General features: G+C 38.6%; 1 protein-coding gene across 5 annotated transcripts in view; it reads left to right on the top strand.

The window, feature by feature from the left end:
- Positions 1 to 18,930, top strand: part of LOC146670329 (plasma membrane calcium-transporting ATPase 1-like) — a 134,251-nt gene that overhangs the window by 56,971 nt on the left and 58,350 nt on the right. For 4 of the 5 annotated variants that reach the window (XM_085407181.1, XM_085407184.1, XM_085407182.1 and 1 more), the window contains one exon: positions 1,041 to 1,454. In XM_085407181.1, the coding sequence (XP_085263307.1) occupies positions 1,259 to 1,454 (196 nt within the window). In that variant the 5' untranslated portion in view covers positions 1,041 to 1,258. Of the gene's footprint in view, positions 1 to 18; positions 84 to 1,040; positions 1,455 to 18,930 lie in introns of all 5 variants that reach the window. The other variant, XM_085407183.1, reaches the window with a different exon arrangement.

Here is an 18,930-nt window from a genome sequence, read left to right on the forward strand (position 1 = left end):
GCTCACATATAATTTCAGTGTTGACCAAATCTGATCCACCCCGTTGTAGCTGTGGTCTACACACACCAGTGTAACCGAGGGGGGTGAGTCTTCTTCCACTTTTTTAAATTATTTCTGCAGGAATTGGCCAGTTGGTGTGGCAGAGGAAATGGAAAGCTCTTTCTGATAGTAATGAGTAAATGTTAACTAAGGTGGAAAAATTGCCACTTGGGGTTCAGGATTTGCCCTTGGACCCTTTTTCAATGACACAGTGGCAGTTCTGTAGCATCAGATTCAGAATACTTCATGAATCCAAGAGGAAATTATGTAAATTATGAAATTACTATGATGGTACTACACCCACTGGCAAGCAGTAGTAAGCCTACCATACAATGAGGTATTTATTTTATATGGCACAGGTGTACTACGTGATCTTGACTAAATGTTATAAAGGCTAATAAATGTTTTTGTGTGGCCTGCTTCAGGGCTTTAATGTGAAGAACTAGCAGAAGACATACATTTTCAATGAAGGTAAACCTTGTCAACAGACCGTATCTGTCCAGCACTTGATTTCGTTCTCATTTCCCAGTGTGGTTGTTAGTAAAACTACATTTGACACCCTTGATTTTGAACTCAATCCACAGCTGTTTGCAAGGAAATAAACTATGACTCCCTCATAAATACAACAAAAGACAAAATGCTGCTTTTTCTGACCAGAGTGATAAACTCACAGCATATGGTTAATGGAGAGCAGATATTTACCAAATAACCACAAGTCTCACAGGAGCTGCGCAAACTGATAATAAGTTTATATCATAACGACCTCGGTGATTCAGGGGACTCCTTTAATAATCTAAGATGAGAAAATCTCTTCTCTAATTGGGCAAATTAGTCTCTCTGCTATTAATTAGAAAGATTACTTCAGGAGTCCCTTTAATTTATTTATTTCTTTATTTTTTATGTGTGCTGCTTCTGATGCTGGGCTGGTACGTCTTTAGACAGTTTCCACTCTGGTTCTGGTTTCTAAACAACTGTTTTCCTGTTTTCTATTTTCTCTGCAGAGTAAAACCAACAGAACATGTTTACTCCACTGTTTCCATAGTTACTGAGAGGAGCATGCACGTCCAGAGAAGGCTTTAACGTCACAGTTTGTCTCCTCCGACTGCCATCTAAAAGAACTACACTACCCACAATTCCTGTGACTAATAACATAGCCAACGTTTCGATCACTACAAACAAAGACAGTCAGAAGAACGACACTGCTGTGAAGAGGACCACCATGGCAAACAACCCTGCAGACCACCCTCCGGGGAATTCGGTTGCTGAGGGCAACCATGAAGGGGACTTTGGGGTGAGCATGGTGGACTTGAGGACCGTGATGGAGCTGCGGAGCACTGAGGCCGTCAACAAGATACGGGACACTTACGGAGATGTGCAGGGCATCTGCCGCCGCCTGAAAACATCCCCTATAGAAGGTAAGACCGGTTCAATACACACAACCAAACCATTTAAGTCAGTGGATCTGAAACAGTTCACAACCTACAATTTTTATTAGTCTGTGACAATAAAAACAAATGATCCAAGGTGAATTAGATTGGCAGTGGTCACCGTTATATCATCAATAAATACTTTTGGAAAGTTTTCCCTCCAGAAATCACATTTATTCTGCTTAACTGCTTAACTTCTGTCAACACGTGTTAGCTGGGATAGGCTCCAGCCCACCTCTTCATGACCCCATATATGGTGTTATGTACTAAAAAGTCTGGAAGTTTTTTGTTTATTGGAGCCTTGTGTACAGTCAAGAAAGTTTGCTTTTGGTACCTTAGAATGATCTAAACAGTTTTAATGAAGATACTTTTTTATTTCAAACAATGTCAACAATCATGGGTGATAGTGTTTCGAAAGGTTGGCTCTGGATCTGAACAACAGGTAGTTAAAGCCAGAAGGTTGTACCATTTTAATTGACTGTACGAGATTATTTAGTATGCTAAAAAAAAAAAAAGAAGAAGCAATAACTACACTTACACCAGATTAATCACACCCAGAGTATTACGCAACTACGCTTCACGTGGTCTGATGAATGACACACCCAGGCCCAGTACATTTCTGCTCTTATGTTTACCTTGAGATTTGGCAGCACACAGCTGAACCTGCTGTAAGCATGAGCACATGAGCCAACACAACCAGCTCATGTACTTGTTCCTTGTTGGAGTGTTGTGGAATCGCCCTTTAAAGGTGGGGACGGGGCAACCTCCATCTTTGACATTCCTAACAGCATTTAAGTCAGACAACACAAATTCTGGGATTTTAGGAGCCCTAAAAACAAAGACTTGGAAACTGCTTACTCTGTTAAATTGAAAAAACGCAGGGATTGTGTTTCAGTCTGGGCAGGTGGCAGTGGAGATCTGTACCATACACGCTTGTTCTTCAAAAAGGGCTTCTTGTCCTTGCCTTTCACAGTAAAAATCCTGGAAATACACAGTATGTGGCTGTCTTAATACACCATATTTTGCTGCTAAGCAACTGAAAGACATGGGTCACATCTTCCTATCAGATAAACCGAAAAAGAAAAAATGTTGATTTTGTAATGCATGTACAAAAATGACGATAAAACCTTTAATTAGTAGCATTAAATAGATGGAAAAACATACATTTAAGAAATTATTTATTAATTTACAGGAGGAATAAAATCTTAATCTGTAGCTACTATTTTCATGACATTATGCACACTAAACATTTTTTATTAGTACACATTTATAAAGAGTGATTCTAATTGTGAACATAAAAATTGTACTTCAGTTCAAGCTTTTCTTCATAAATCTCTGCATTTAAGAAACACAAAGAAAGAAGCAAGCTATTGCAACAGAAGAAACCAACTTTAACAGTAGTGCACTAATTAACAGCGGTGATGGGACGTGGCATTTTTGCTGTGTACTATTAGGATTTGTTGGGTTTACGATTGATTCGATGACCTTTCCATTCCTAATCCATTGATTGATATTCTGGTTGGAATCCGTAGTCTTTTTTTATAATCCTTAGTTAGGATTAGGCAATAATCTGTGGTTATGGTTAAGAAAGATGTTAGTTGTCCAAGTTTTCTTAAAGCCAGAGTTATGGTTGTGGAAATTCAGGGGAGGTCTGTTCACACTGCCAAAAGTAATGGATTGGACTGAAGGCTATTATTGCAGCACTTTTCCCCTCGTGCAAGTAAAGCTAGCGATTGTCAGACCAATGAGAATTTAGTCTGATAAGATCAAACATGATGAGACTGCAGCCTTATTCAGCAACTCTGAAAGTGACTGTAGCTGGCAGGGCAATAAATAATACTGTTTCTCAAAATTCTTGCTCAGGCATATTGATGGAAGTGCATCAACAGTTACATTGACAACACAAGTAGAGCAGGAGATAAGTGTGTGTGAGCCACGCTTGTTTGGTGAAACATGGATACCCTCGTTATTTTGTGCTAAAAGATGATCATTTTGGAGCTCTATGTGAGACCAGAAAATGGCCGACATGTGGCTGTTTGTTATGTCTCTCTCCCACTCTCATCCTTTGATCCCTCTGTGTGTGTGTGTGTGTGTGTGTGTGTGTGTGTGTGTGTGTGTGTGTGTGTGTGTGTGTGTGTGTGTGTGTGTGTGTGTGTGTGTGTGTGTGTGTGTGTGTGTGTGTGTGTGTGTGTGTGTGTGTGTGTGTGTGTGTTTGTTTGTATGTGTGTGAGTGTGTTTGCAGCCACTGGTCCATTCCAGGATTGAAATTAGTTCCAGCCCGTTCCCCTAATGGCTCCATAGATCATTGCTCCGTTCCATTTAGTAATCAGAGGACAGCTGTAGTCGAGTCCTCCACGCAAGAAATTACTCACTTTAATGAAGAAAGTGTAATTATATTTTCACTGCAGAGGGGGGAGGGGGTAAAAAACAACAACGGGGAAATCTGGATGTAAGATTTAGGGCAAACACGCATGAAATGAGACTGTTAGTGTGTTACACTGTAAAGACATCAATCCAGGTTTATTAGTAACATCATGTCCTACATGAGCATCTTTTTGCCATCTAAAGGGCTCCTGTTTTTCCTGTGGGGCAGGGTTATATCATACATGGTCAAAGTTTCTTCATAAATGCAAATAATCCCCCTGAACCTAAATCTCAGGCTTCAGCCTGCTCCTACTACTCACTGCTACAGTGAGAGCAAATATACTTAACCATGTAAATCATGAAATAATTGACAGTAAATTCCTTTTTTTTTTTTAAAAAAAACAACAAAAACAAAAACTGAGCTTTATGACAATTTAAGAAAAAAAAAGGTCAATTGTCAGACAACATTTTTGTGTATTTATTGGTCAGTTTGTTTGTCTTAATCAAACAATCACATATAAGGGAGTTAGAGTTAAAAAACTGACAGCACATAGCCTGACGGTGAAGTTGCTAAGCATACCGGTTGGTCGAATGCCTGTTGGACAAAAGGGGGCAACAAAGTTCATCAAAAGGGGAAAAAGCACAAAAAAGACAACAAGGGATAAAAAAAAAAGCATTAAGAGAAGCGCAAACAGCAGCAGCAGCAGTGGACAGTTTACATTGTTTTTAAGACTGTTTAACTTCAAGATGGAGAATTCCTTTATCTGGAAACCAAAACTAGCACAAAAGTGGATAAGTGGATCCCACAGACTAGTTGTTTTTGACGCTGCTTCCTAGACACATGATTTTATCTCACACTCATAAGATGTCCAAGAAAATCTCACACCAGATACAGGAAAACACTCAAGGCCTGTACTTTGTGAAAACAGTGATAAGTTGAAGTGGCGTTTTTTCTTTTCTTTTTTTTTCTGACATCAGGCTTCTTTTGCACCAACAGTAGTCCATAAACATCAGGAAGCACAGAATAAAGTTCATGTGCTTAATTTGCAAATGTGCACGAGCCTGGTTAATAAAGAGACTTGCCAGTGAACGCAGCCTAATCCTGGTTTGACAAAACGTTAACAGGACACTGCACACATTTACGCGTATGGCACTACAGCAGTGACTGTTATTTATTCAATTATTCCTGACACACAGAGAATATAGGTCAGGGCCTAACCTTGAATCACAGCCTACTAAACCTGAAACAGGTGAGCTACAGCACAGAGTCACCGTGCTACTGTTGAGTCCTTTTACACAGGTTCAAGAGTCCTGAGACTAAAATGAAAGACAAATCCATCCATTTAGTGCATTCCACAAATGACTTTTATTTATTTATTTTTCTGTTACACAGTCAGTATTTGCATTAGTGGCTGTTGCATCTATAGTGTTGATGGATGTTTACGTAACATGACTTCATAAATCATAAGGCTTTAAATTCAGTGGTTTAAAGCCTTTGGTTATTCAATAAAACTGATAAACCGGTAAAACATTTATGAGATTTAGATTCATTTATATCAATTATGTATGATTGTTCCAGTACATCATATGAGTTTCTCTTTGTGTGTGTGTTTCTGTGTTTTTTTTTTTTTGTTAGTGGCTAAAATGACACAGGAAGTTCATTGATACCAATTAAAATACATTTAGATTCATCGTAACTGATATTTGAAACCTGCCTTAATATGTTTATCTCAGATTCACAGCTCTGATTGCAAGTCTTTAGTACAAGTGTTATTTGACAGTATACGCATGGTTTAAACGCCAGTTTGACTGATTACTACAGCTGCAAGGTGTACAATGATATATATAATATGTAGCTCAATGAAATCAACAATTTATGACAAAACAAATACCTTAAAGTAAATATGGTGTTATTTCTAATTATATAAATGTATGTTGTCAAGTCCCTTCTATATATAGTAACCAGTTATCCAATCCTTATTTATTTATATACTCCGCACCGCTGCATTGTTGCACATAAACATCAATATGACATATGTCCTGCTATTGTCTGTCATGTTGCTGTTTTTGGTATTATCTGTTTTCCATGCTGTTAAGAACATTGAGAGCAAAGAAAAAAACGATCCCGTTTCCTTGAATGTGTCCACCTACTTTGTCAAAAAAAAGCTGATTCTGATGGACCAGTTATTTGAAATTGTGGTTCAATACAGATGCTCACTTTTAACATGAAAACAAAGAAATCTCTGAAAGTCTCTGTCCCTGAACGTTTATTCAGGGAAGCTGCGCTGACAACAGATAAACATCGGCTACCTCATTTGTCGATACGTTTCTTTCTCTTACCCAGGCTGATACAGGGAGGTGCTGTTATGTGGCTGATATATCACCCCGTCCCTACTTTTTAAAAATTCAATAAACCTATAAAATGTAGCCTAAGTAGTGAAAATGTTTAAGCTATGAAACAGAAAAGCCCAAGCCTAATCATTAAGGTGGCTGTGGTAAAGGCAATGCATTACTAAAACTGTTCTCTGAGATGGACCGACCCTAACTAATCTGATAATTTCACATGTTAAACTAGTGGACTCACCTACTAAATGTTGTTTGTGTCACGGTTTATGGTTGTTTCAGTGCAGGATTTAAAGTTTAGTGCTGGATTTTGACAGCACTGCTACACTGGCTGAACGTATCACAGTTTCCATCCTAATAATAAACTCCAAATTGATTTTACAGTCTGCATGGCAGGCACAGAGTTTGCTGTGGGAGTACGCTGTATTGATAAATCCTCTTTTACCGCTCTCCTATTCTCCATCTAGAAATGTGAACTATATACCATAACCATAGTTTGTTAGTTTACATCGAAGCATTCAGCTACCCAAGTGGTAGATGATGGAAGCCTGTTTTCTGTGACTCTAAACCAAAAATGAAAAGCAATACTGTGATATACACCAAAAACATATACAGAATTAATAACTTACCACGCATAGTAAGTTAGAACTAAAGGGAAACTGCAAGCTTTTTAGGTTAAACAGCATTTTATTTGTTAATATGGGTTTTGTTCCATGTCAGGATGTTGTAATATCAATGATACAGTGGATGCGCAGTGTCAGAGGTGAGGAGTTAAATAGTGAATATTGTGTGTTTTTTTGCCCCTCAAAGCATGTACATCTCATTTATTGTGTCTCTGTGACAGAAGGGAAACCTGCATGAAACCTGAGTCACACACAGGGGTTGTCTGTTTCTCACCTTAAGCTAATTTTCTCACATTGATCGCATGATTTCTTGTGTTGATGTAAACAGATCTGGAATGAGCCTCAGATGAATCATGCTTCTCACAATAGAAAACCTGTTCCTTCTCTCTGATAGCCCACTGCCATGCTAACTAACCTGATTAGCTCTGTAACAGCTCAGTTCGTCGTTATGTTAGCAGTTAGAGATTTCACACAGTTATATTTAACCACATGCGAGGCGCGTCTTTAGCAGCTCTCTCTCGATGGCTATGATAGATAGTTAGATGCTTCAGTCTGTAAAACCAGCTCATGAATGGACACAGACACAGACCTCGTCATCCTGAGTTGAACCTGATCATTAACACACACAGACACACACACATCCTAAAACCGAAGGCTCAGCTGCAGCTGTGCATCCTGTTGGTTAATGTGTATTGATTAATCAAAGTCTGAGTGTGTTTCATGTTGCGATGACATGCAGCTTTTGAACATAACACACGGAGCCAGATGTAAACTTTATAAAAATACACATGCGGGCCTTAAAATAAGCCTCTATTTTAGGAAAGTGCCACTGAGCAGCAGCGTTTTCTGTCACTGTTCAGGTGAGAAGAAGACAGGAGATAATTCCCTTTGTATTTTGTGTCATCGCTTTTTAATAGCTTCAAGAAATTAGAGCTGAAAGTGGCAGATAAAAATGGATTTAAAGAGTTTCTTACTGTGGCATCAGCTAATGATCAAATGTTCAGTTTCATGCTAATTTTGAAGCGCAAGCGGCATGGAAGTCACACAGATGTCTTCCTGTTTATCTTGTGTACAAATATCGGTCTCATTTGAGAGCCAGCAAAGGCGAAATGCAGTTTATGGTGATGTGAGACAGCTGGAGAAAGTGGAGCCAGAGAAGAGCTGCCGTTGATGACTGATGAATGACTTAAACAATTAACTTAACATCAGAATGGCTTTCTGATTAGTTAACTGCTTGTCAAAAGCTCCGATTGGTCGATTTGTGCTGCAGTGAATCAGTCACGTCACTTGAAGTCTATTCAATAACAACAGAGATGGGGTTTTGGAATGAAACAAATTGTTCTTTTATTCCCGCTGTTAGTGTTAATCTTTCTTGCACAACAACCCATTCCCAGCTTGTCAGTTGATGCCATTTTGTCAAAGACCACACTAGGGCGGCTCATTTATGCACACTCTGCTCTTTGGTAACCAGGTAATGATACTAGGGAGATGGTTCTGTCACACCCGGTAGTCATTTTTAAACATGCATTGTTGCTCTCACCATTTTCCCAAAGCTAACCAAGAGTTTTTAGTGCCTAAATCTGACCAGTGAATGAAGCTGAAAGTCTATTTATGTGATAACCTACACAAATCACCATTGCCAGGATTTGCAATTGTACGTGTTGTGCCTCCAATTTGCTGCCGAAACACTAGCTGGGGTTGTAGTTTCTCACTTCCAGCCTATTAACAAAGATTAAAGGCAGCAGATGAACAAGTAGCTGGATTTTCATGCAGAATTTAATGATGGTACAGGGAATGATGGCACTGAACAGTTGTAAGTAGTAGTTCTTGCAGAGTAAGCTTTTAAAGGGTTTGTCTTTATGATGTTCCTGTGGTGTAGTTCAAGTGCAGAAATGTTAGTGGGTGCTTTTTTTTTATATTTTTGACTAGAGCAGGGTGATATGGCCAAAAATATTTATCACGATATATATTTGAAAATTTGCGATAACGATATAACCGACGATATAATTGATGCGAGACAAAATACAACTCCACAACATTACTAGCGCAAAAAGACAACCTTCCATTTATTTTCACTTAAACAAGAAGCTGGTTTTTATGTACATTAAAGCTTTATAAAAATGTAACAGTGCAAATGCAAATTCCTTGCTGAAAGTTTAACCAAAAGGCATTTCCAGTAGAAATGGGCTGGCATATCCTGAGCATAACCACGTATAATATGGTTATATGGTTAAAAAGAGGTGCTTTGCAACATTAAACTGCAGTGTGCAGTACGCATTTTTCGGACCATAAGGTGCACGGGATTATAAGGCACATTAAGCGAAACAAAGCAGTCAGATAAATCAAACTTTATTAAACTCATTCTTCTTGCTTCCTCCACTTCTGTACCCTTGATTCATTAATGTTGAATTCTCTGCAGCTGCTCTATTCCCATGTTGTTGCAGTATATTAATGACTAACCTTGTATTGTGGATGGATTATCTCAGTTGTTCTCCTGACTGAAGTTTGGTCCGTTTACAGCATCCTGCCATGCGATTGCATTTGTCTCTAACCATGAAGAACCTTCACGTTAACTTTTATAAGTGGAAAAGTGTTAGTGTTCGTCCTCCAGCTTCACTGTTTATGTTATGCTAACATAGCTGTGTCGCTAGCGATCACGTAGCACATCATTATATACCAGCTAGCCCAACTTCAGTAACCCTACAAACGTCACTGCTGTTTAGTTTCCTGTCTTCATTTATGTTGGAAGTGATAGCAGAGCTGTACGTTTGATTTTTTTCAGAAATCTCTCAGTCAGAACATGCAATATCATGCTTAGGTAACTAGCGAAACTAGCGAGCTAACTTCCGCTAGCTTCCTGCTAACTTCTAACTCCGTTAAATGTAATAACTTTTGTTTTCATGGATGCCTGGAAGTTAAACTTTATAGTTACACCTGGTAAAGCAGCAATGCTGATCGTTTTATTAAAGATGAAAGAATTTAGAAAGTTTTTAACTCTAAGTGATGCTGCAGTGTTGTTTGACCTGAAGCATACGGAGTTTAGGACCCAGATTACTCCCAGATTTAAGAGCATCTTAGTCCGACAAATACGACAATAACAACGGCCGCTTGCATGTTCTGCAAAAAAATGTGCTTTGTTGTGTATCTGATGGACAAACACCAAACCAGTTCCACATCACGGAAGTTGCACCATTTTTACAAACCAATTCTGGTTCATCTGTTTCACTCAACAATCGGCCATGTGCGTATGAAAACAAAGGCACTGCGCATGCGCGTTTTACTCCCATTCTATCGCGATATTTCATTTTCCTATCGTTGCCTAACATTATACCGGTATTACCGTGAACGGTATAATATGGCCCAGCCCTATTTTTGACCATTTTATAAACAAAAATGTGCTTCAAGTTTGAGAACATTGAATCATTTTTAGAAAAACTCGTCAAAAATGTAGTCTGGTGATGGGAAAAAAAAATCACCTCTAGGTCAAATCCCACCGTGTTTTGGCCAAATATATATATATTTTTTAAAGTGTCTTTAATGTATTTTTCAGTTTCAGTGTGTTATTCTGCACTCATGAACGTGTGACCTTTACTGTTGGGTTTTTCAGATATAACTTAGTAGGAGCGACAATAGTGTGACCTTGACTGGTTCCCAAATAATCTGATTTCCAGAAGCTTGTGAAGTTTACCTAACTGTGGTTTTAGATGACTTATCACTCAATGGAAAGATTTTATTTTGGGCTCATGAGCTGTAATCAGTTGGTTCCTCCACCCTCCCTCTCACATACAGTGACTGAGAGCAACTAGAAATGGAAACAAAATGAAATAAAACTATATCATGATAAATAAAGTAATATTTTTTGTATTAGTCCTATTTATTGACTTTTGTCCGTTTCTTTGGCTTTTGGAGCTGCATGGGTTTCTCTAATCATAATCAAAATACTGGCACTCATCAAAATAAACCACCAACTCCTGAGAAGATAAGTTGGAAACCTAAAATGTTTGGTGGGTGCGTATTTCCTGTGTTCACCTCAGCCATATCCTGTTTGCCGTAATTGACAAATGAACATCGACAAATTCAGAAGCCACCCTCTTGCAGGGCAAGTGGATCCAAACCATGCCAGGAGAATGCCACACTAGTGCAGTCAGTTTTATTTGTAAGACCAAAAAAGTGGACCACATCAGTCCAGGTCTGAGGTCTTTACACTGGCTGCCTGTCCGTCAGAGGATAGACTTTAAAGTTCTGATGCTGGCCTATAAAGCTCTGAATGGTTTAGGACCAAAATACATCAATGACCTCCTGACCCAGTATGAACCATCCAGATCCCTCAGGTCATCTGGATCCGGTCTTTTATCAGTTCCCAGAGTCAGAACCAGACACGGAGAAGCTGCATTCAGCTTTTATGCTCCTTATATCTGGAACAAACTCCCAGAAAGCCTCAGATCAGCTGAAACACTCAGTTTATTTAAATCCAGGTTGAAGACTCACCTGTTCTCAGCTGCATTTGAATAAAGCACCAAATCCACACTTTAAGCTTAAATTTCAAAACTTACATTTAACTACTGATTTTATCTACTGTTCTGATTTTATCTGTTTTGATTTTATATACTGTTGTTTGTTTGTTTGTTTGTTAATTAGTTAGTTAGTTTATTTGCTTGTTTTATTCAATTTTAAATCATGCTTTTTATTTGTTCTTGTTTCTAATGTCTCTGTAAAGCACTTTGAATCACCTTGTCGTTGAATTGTGCTATACAAATAAACTTGCCTTGCCTTGCCTTGCCTTGCCTTGCCTTGCCTTGTAGACCTCAATCTGACATGTGAATTTCGAAGAGCTTCATGGGGAAAAATAATAATTTAAAAGAATAAAAGGACATAGGTTGTAGGGGTGGGGGAAAAATCGATACTGTGTAGTATCGTGATATTTTGTTTGCTAATAATGTATCGATACAGGGACAGCAGAAATCGATATTTTGTTACAAAAAAGGTTTTTGTGGACTGGAACTCTGACTTCAGAGCATTTTGATCCTTTTTCTGAGCAAGAATCCTGACATTCCTTCACTGTCCAAATGTGTTTAACTTTTTTTTTTGGCAGCAATAAACATGACAGTTTACTTATTTTAATTTAAGACATGTTTTATTTTAATTACGTTTAAAACTTTTTTATTTAATGTAAAATCATATTTTGTTTTAATTTACTTTCAAATTCTTCAGTTGCTGAATGGGCTGCATAGTTTTCATAAATTGCATAGTTCAGAATAGCTATAATTGTACCAGATGGTTGCATTCAGTTAAGTTGGACTAGACTTTAATACAAACCGTTCAGTTTGTCAACAATAAAACTGACTGAAATGAGAAACTGAGTGCGAGACTTTGATACTAGATAAAATGAATATTGATAAAGTTTACCTTTATGTACAGAATCTGAATATCGCAAAATATTTTTAAAAATTGCAATAATATCGTATCGTGCGTTAAGTATTGTGATAATATCGTATCGTGGGATGTATGGTGATTCCCACCTCTAATAGGTTGTTGGAGTGGACAAAGGAAGAGCGATGTGGCAAGAGAAAACAAACTCAGAGATAATAAAAGTAGAAAGCTGACGTGATATTGACGTTGATATTGACACAAATGCTCTTTTTGACCTGAATACTAAATATGGGAGAACTCACATACTGGTTATTACAAAATGGACTTAATGGTTTATTCAGTATGACTCAAATGAGTGACTGAGCAGCTGAAGGCATCAGGAAAGTGTTTACAGAGGTCGAGTCCAATGGTTTTTTCCATAGACTTGTATGTGACAGGAAGTTGTTTCTCTTGTGCAGGTGTCACCCCAAGGTCAAATAATTCATTTTTAATAATGCAGATTTAAGGTCTTTCTGGTTTGACACAATTTGTCAGACCCTAAGCTATGTCATCTTCTATGATAGTCTGCGATGCAAACACTAGTTAGATGCAAGATTAAAGAAGTAGATGTTTAAGAGTTTTTTAAATTATCAGTCTAGTTTGAGGAAAGCAGCACCAAATGTTGGGGGCATAAACGGCAAAAGCTGCATCCCCAGTTATTCTCCTCAAGGAATACCAGATCTCTAACAGTTCAGTCATGGAGGATTAGGAGTGCAACTTTGCACATGAAGTGTCAGACAAACAGAAATGTTACATAGCCTTTAAATACGAGCAGAAGTATTTTAAAATCACGCTTCCAGATCCCCTCATTATGGTGTCACCTGTCTGTGTGTACTGTGAAAGGGCTAATTATCAGCCACAGTTCAGTTCTGAGCTTTATGTAAATGAATTCCCATACACACACACGGACACACAGACTCACACACACAGTGTACGTGTTTGTAGGTTAAGAGGTTTCTCGGCCTGCTGGTCTGTCAGATCTTTTTGAACTCTTTGGTGCAAGAAGTCAGCACCCTATCAGAGTTTCAGTATTAGCTGCATGACCCGAGTCCTATTCACTGTCTCTCACACACACACACACACACACACACACACACACACACACACACACACACACACACACACACACACACACACACACACACACACACACACAGCCTCAGGACATCCATGTCTTTGCCAATTCAAGCTGAACGCTCCTCTAAGCAATCAGCAAGAGGAAGAAAGCTACAAAGACACTCTTCTTTCTTTCTTTCTTTCTTTCTTTCTTTCTTTCTTTCTTTCTTTCTTTCTTTCTTTTAGTTGAGACGTACACATTTAAATACAGTGTAAGTCATTTTGCAGCATACCAGGTCTCTGGTTTTGTTCAAAGAGGATAGACCTGAGGACTTATAAAGCTCAGCCTTATGTCATTCTGCAACAGAGGATGCGAGTCTGTGTTAAAGAGAAATCTATCTCCTGTAGACACTCGTCTCTTCATACCGGTGATATGGTCATCACGGTCATCATTCTCCATCTCTGGCTTAGCCTGTGAATGAAATGCTTCAGGTGAACTATTGGTCCTCCGTTCAGCCAGGATGCTTTTATCTGTCACACATTACAATTTATTGCTCTCATTAAATTTAAAAAAATGTGTTGCTGACAACAGCAGGTGGAGTTAGTTTGGGCAGATATTGGATTAAGCTATAACCTCAGGAGGGTTAAAAATGGCATGCTGAAGTGCCAAAGAACTTTTTCAGTGGCCACTTGAGGCTGGCTTAAATTATATTGAAGCTTAAAAATGTAAAATATTAGGGGTGATGCAGCTTTCAGAGACTGGTGGGGGAATTTCCTCTCTTAAAACACAATACAATTTTCTTTAATTATCTTATTAATTTTTTAATAATAATAATAATAATAATGGATTGCATTCGCTTTGAGGACCTCGAAAAGCAATCGAGGCCCTCAAAGCGCTTTACAATTCCACTATTCATTCACACACTGGTGGAGGCAAGCTACAGTTGTAGCCACAGCTGCCCTGGGACAGACTGACAGAAGCGAGGCTGTCATATCACGCCATCAGCCCCTCTGGCCATCACCAGTAGGCGGTAGGTGAAGTGTCTTGCCCAAGGACACAACAACTGAGACTGTCCGAGCCGGGGCTCGAACTGGCAACCTTCCGATTATAAGACGAACTCCCAACTCTTGAGCCACGATCGCCCAAATTAGCACCCTGTTTAATAGCCTTTCACATTAAATCAGACGCACCTTATTAATCAAAATGGTTAGCCAGTGCTAACAATAGCTGATAGAAATACCACAGCTGTACAGTTTTAGCTAATGTTTGCCATGCAACTGTTTCCAAACAACAAAGAAGTAAACAAACAAAACAAGATGGTGAAAGCATCACAGCTGAACTCTAGACATCTTGACATAGTTGCTCCTGTATTTTATGCAGTCTGTGTTAAATGTTTGTTCTGCATCCACATCTGTGCCTGTTTTTGCTAGTGTTTGCTGATGTGCTTTCTCTTTATCTAATTATTAAAATAGGCCTCATTCGGTCACCAGGCTCCATTTAAGGTGCTGTTGGCACTGAAAGAAAAGTGGTTCAGAGGATGCTTGAGGCCTCAAACAATGAAAGAAACATCCAGATTAAACAGGGCTTGGTGATGGCTTTAAATAGAAACTTGACCACCAAATAAAACTGCATTGTACAGTCAACCGATTGATATCTATTCCTGCTCTGTGGCATATACAATATGAAAAATGCTGAGCAATGACACAAATTCTGATTTTACTTCTAGATAGCAAGAGAAAAGGAAAATAATAGCAGGCATTACAGTAGCAAAGTCCTCAGCATGCTTGTATTTCTAGAGGAACAGTGACTAAAGAGACAAATGCTTTAACATCTATGGAAAAGACATCAGTAAAAACAAATTTTATCCATGTTTTCACAGTGACCAGGGTTATTACCTCCTCAATTCTTTAAAATGTACTTACATCCCACTATAATAACAATTTCTCACAATATGAGGCCCTTCTCTACATTATATCAGAAAAATGTGTTGGTGTTATTACGCAAGGAAACAAACAGAAGGTAAGTTCTTCATCAGAAGAGAGAAGATGTAAGAATCCAGGACATGAGAAAACAAGACGAGACAATTACCTAGAGAGGGATATTATAGCAGGGATGCAGTGAATAAACACCTCGTTACAAAGATGAATGCAGATTTAAGAGTTCAGTAATGTGAACACTACCGGATCTGGTCTAGAGGGATGTGGGGGGAAAGTGATGTAGTCATCCTTTACCGCTCATGCTCTCAGTTTTCAGGAATATTATGGAGACCAAGAGAACAGGGCCGTAAATGCTTCATCCCGATATCAAAAAGATCTTTGTGCTGTGGGGGGCAATTTAGTGCCATGGTTACCAGAAAAATCCCCACATATGGACAGTTACAGCATGTGGAGAGAACAGTGTAGTGATGACTGTTACTTTACAGCATGTTTATTTCGGGGTAGGGTAAATCTCACATTTATCTTCTCATATAGAGTTTTCACTCCCAACTGTGGGACTAATAAAGGCGATCTTATCTCATCTAATGCATGACAGAGGGCTGGTTTGAAAGCTGCCGTCTTCTATTTTTTGAAAGCATCTGTGTCACTTGTGGTTAAATGGAGCCTCAGCCCAACCCTTCCACTCTGTGGTTCACCGATGACCTGGTGGAATTTCAGAGGTTAATCACTCTTTAACGAGATGGTTCCCAATTTAGGCCCGTGACATCATTTGAGTCACTGTTCGTAATGTCAGGTCACATCAGTGCAGCATGCATATCAAACAGGTCCATTTAAATGAAGAAGAATATATTTAGCTGGCAGTTGTAACTTTTTAAAAACTTTTTTTGTAGGAGATCAAAGGTAGGAAAGATGTCCGAGACAAATTTTAAGTTTTAATAATTTATTTTATTATTTGAAACTCAAAAACTGTCTTCTTTTTTTCCACAGTAAGGTGTTGGAAAAACCATCGTCGATAGTCAAACTCATAGGCTTGCCTTTTTGCATGGACAAAAGGTTAAACAGCCTCAAAAAAAAGTAATTTCTGTTTCATTTGTTGTTAAATATTTGTCGCCTACTGACATGCCCTGCAGCTCGCTGTACCACTTCTGCATGAACTCTCTGTTCAACAGTTTGTCTTATCACTATTTAATGATAACATTTTTGTGTGAGCAAAAGATGAAACAAGCGAAGCCCTTTGTAGAAAAAGCCTTGTACCTTGTGTTGGATTTTGTTACTTTATACCTGTTTCTTTTCTCAGCTTAAGGGTTTTGAAAAAATATCATCAGAGGATCTTTGACTCTGAAATGTAAACCGAGAAATAACTGTGCAGTTTCTGAATTTATAAGGCAAAGTATAAGAGAACTATTCTCGCACAGCTTAAATCAGTGCTGTGCTGGATGGGTTTGGCTCATTTTTACAATACAATATTTGCTTCGTTAATACTAACAGTGTATTTGTATCCATATCGGAGTATACAGGGGGACACTTGACTTAAATTACTTCAGGCTCCGTGTAGACGTCTGCACGACTGCCAGTTTTTAGTGATTATGTGGATTCATCCAAGACACAAATAACTTCTGGATTTTAAACCAGCCGTTAGTGCAGCGCCTCAGTCCATCAGCTTTGTGTGTTCCTGAGTGCAATTGTTTAAAAATGAAGCTGTAGACTGGTCTCATACAAACTCATTCGTGCCCTACTGAAATGAAAGTTATTTTCAAAATCTTGCTGATGGTTATAAAAAAACTTGACAATTAATATCCATGAACACAAACAAATAAATTGCTTTTTTGTTTCTAATCCACATTTTTGCAATGAGAAAGGCTTTTGGGTCAGCAGATTTACCTGCAGTTACACTGACTTCATTATTTCAAACAGTGGCCATGTTTATTATGAGTGTTCCCCACTGTATCTCTGACAGAAAATGGGTAAAAGCATAATAGGTTCTCTTTTACTGAATGAACCTGTTCTTATATATAGCACTTTTCTACTCAAGCTCTTAAAGCATGTTTATACAACATGATGAGCACTTTCTTTCTACGTTTAAGTGATCTCTATCAGACATTCACATTCTGATGAACACATCAGGATTATTGGAGTTCGGTATCTCGCCCTCTTATTTTTGGCATGCAGAGTGGAGCAGCCAGAGATTAAACAACCAAACTTCCGATTAATAGATGATCTGCCCTACCTCCTGAGCCACTCCTAAACTAAATTATCAGTACAGGGTTTGTTATTTTGTTATTAGATCCGGGTGTGCGACTTCAGCATGAATTGTTACTGCTGCTGTTTTTCTCAATAAGTCCAGCTGTGGGATGGTGGTGAAAGGAAAAAAAAACAAACGACAAGGTGGAAGAACCACAGAGAGGATGAAGGAAACGTGAAGTGGTTTTGGCAGCATGGAGGACAGAGAAAGGACAAATAGTCCTCAGTCTCTGTAGTGGTGTCTTTTTGTAGTAGAGGAAGAATGAATGAAAGTGAGAACTGTGTGGTGGCTGATAAAACTGTAGATTGGAAGAGTTCTCATTTTGGATCGAGGTAGCCCATTTCTGCTGGAAGCTGAAATTTCCAAACATCTGTGACTGGCGAGTGTGCGGCGGTCTGCTCTTCTTTTACTGGAACGTCATCTTAGAGCTTTATTGTGCATCTCCATGGGGACGCTTGCTAACAGGAAGCTGATGCCAAGCACTAGATGAAACATGATTTCACAATCACAGCATTAAATGGGAAAAAAACAGACTCATATCGTTCAAACCTTCAGTAAAGGTGCTCTGTGATTGAACTCATCTTTATTTTAATCTGACAGCAGCTTTCAGTGACAATCACTGGCCTCAGCATGATCAAACTGGACTCTGCACTAAACCACAGTGTGATGAAACATGGCCGATGGTGCCTGTGACAGAAAGTGTATTTTTAAAATATCGGCGTGTGTCATAGCTCATCATGAAGATATTCTGTCCTCAGCTCTGTTATGTTGTGTCAGAATTACTGTATATTTTCTTATCCCACTGCATGGTAGGGTGCTCTCATTTTTATATTTAATATGTGTCATGTCACCTTTAGTTGCTAAAAATAAAACTATAAAAAAAAAAAGGCAAAAAGCTTGGAAATGATCTGTTCAAAGAATGCAAATGGTTTGCAGCATGTAGAGATTTAACAAGTGCCACATTAGACAAGGATCATTAAGAAGTATCCAAAAAAAACTTCATTCCTTATTTTCTCATATTTATACTGGTGAACATTAATCCCTATGAGCCACAGATTCAGGGTTCAGACTGCTGTAAATGCCCACTTTGGCAGTTTTGTGGGGGGTTTTTTTGCTCTTGGGTCTGTATTTCTAAGCAAGTTTATGTCGTGGTCATCTCAGGCACAGAGCTCTGCCTGCCTTCTGATTAAACCAACAAAAGACAGCTAGCTTAAAGGCTAAAGCTGCTTGTTTTAGACAAAAGATGAACTGAGGTGCTGTACCGAGTAGGGCTGGGCGATATGACCCAAAATTCATATCTCGATATTTTTTAGCTGGATGGCGATATAAGATATATATCTCGATTTTTTTTCTTTTTAAAGCCATAAGTTAAGAACAAAAAGAGAGTTCTAGTCACACTGTGTCCCAGATGTCACACGGGCACTTTTATTTACATACAGCGTAGATGTACATGAAGAAATTACTCAAAAATAAATTATCAGCATTTATT

The sequence above is a fragment of the Rhamphochromis longiceps genome, linkage group LG5 (assembly GCF_057381845.1).
Source record: "Rhamphochromis longiceps isolate RC_006_pf linkage group LG5, R_longiceps_female_GT1.1, whole genome shotgun sequence".
NCBI classification, from domain to species: Eukaryota; Metazoa; Chordata; class Actinopteri; order Cichliformes; family Cichlidae; genus Rhamphochromis; species Rhamphochromis longiceps.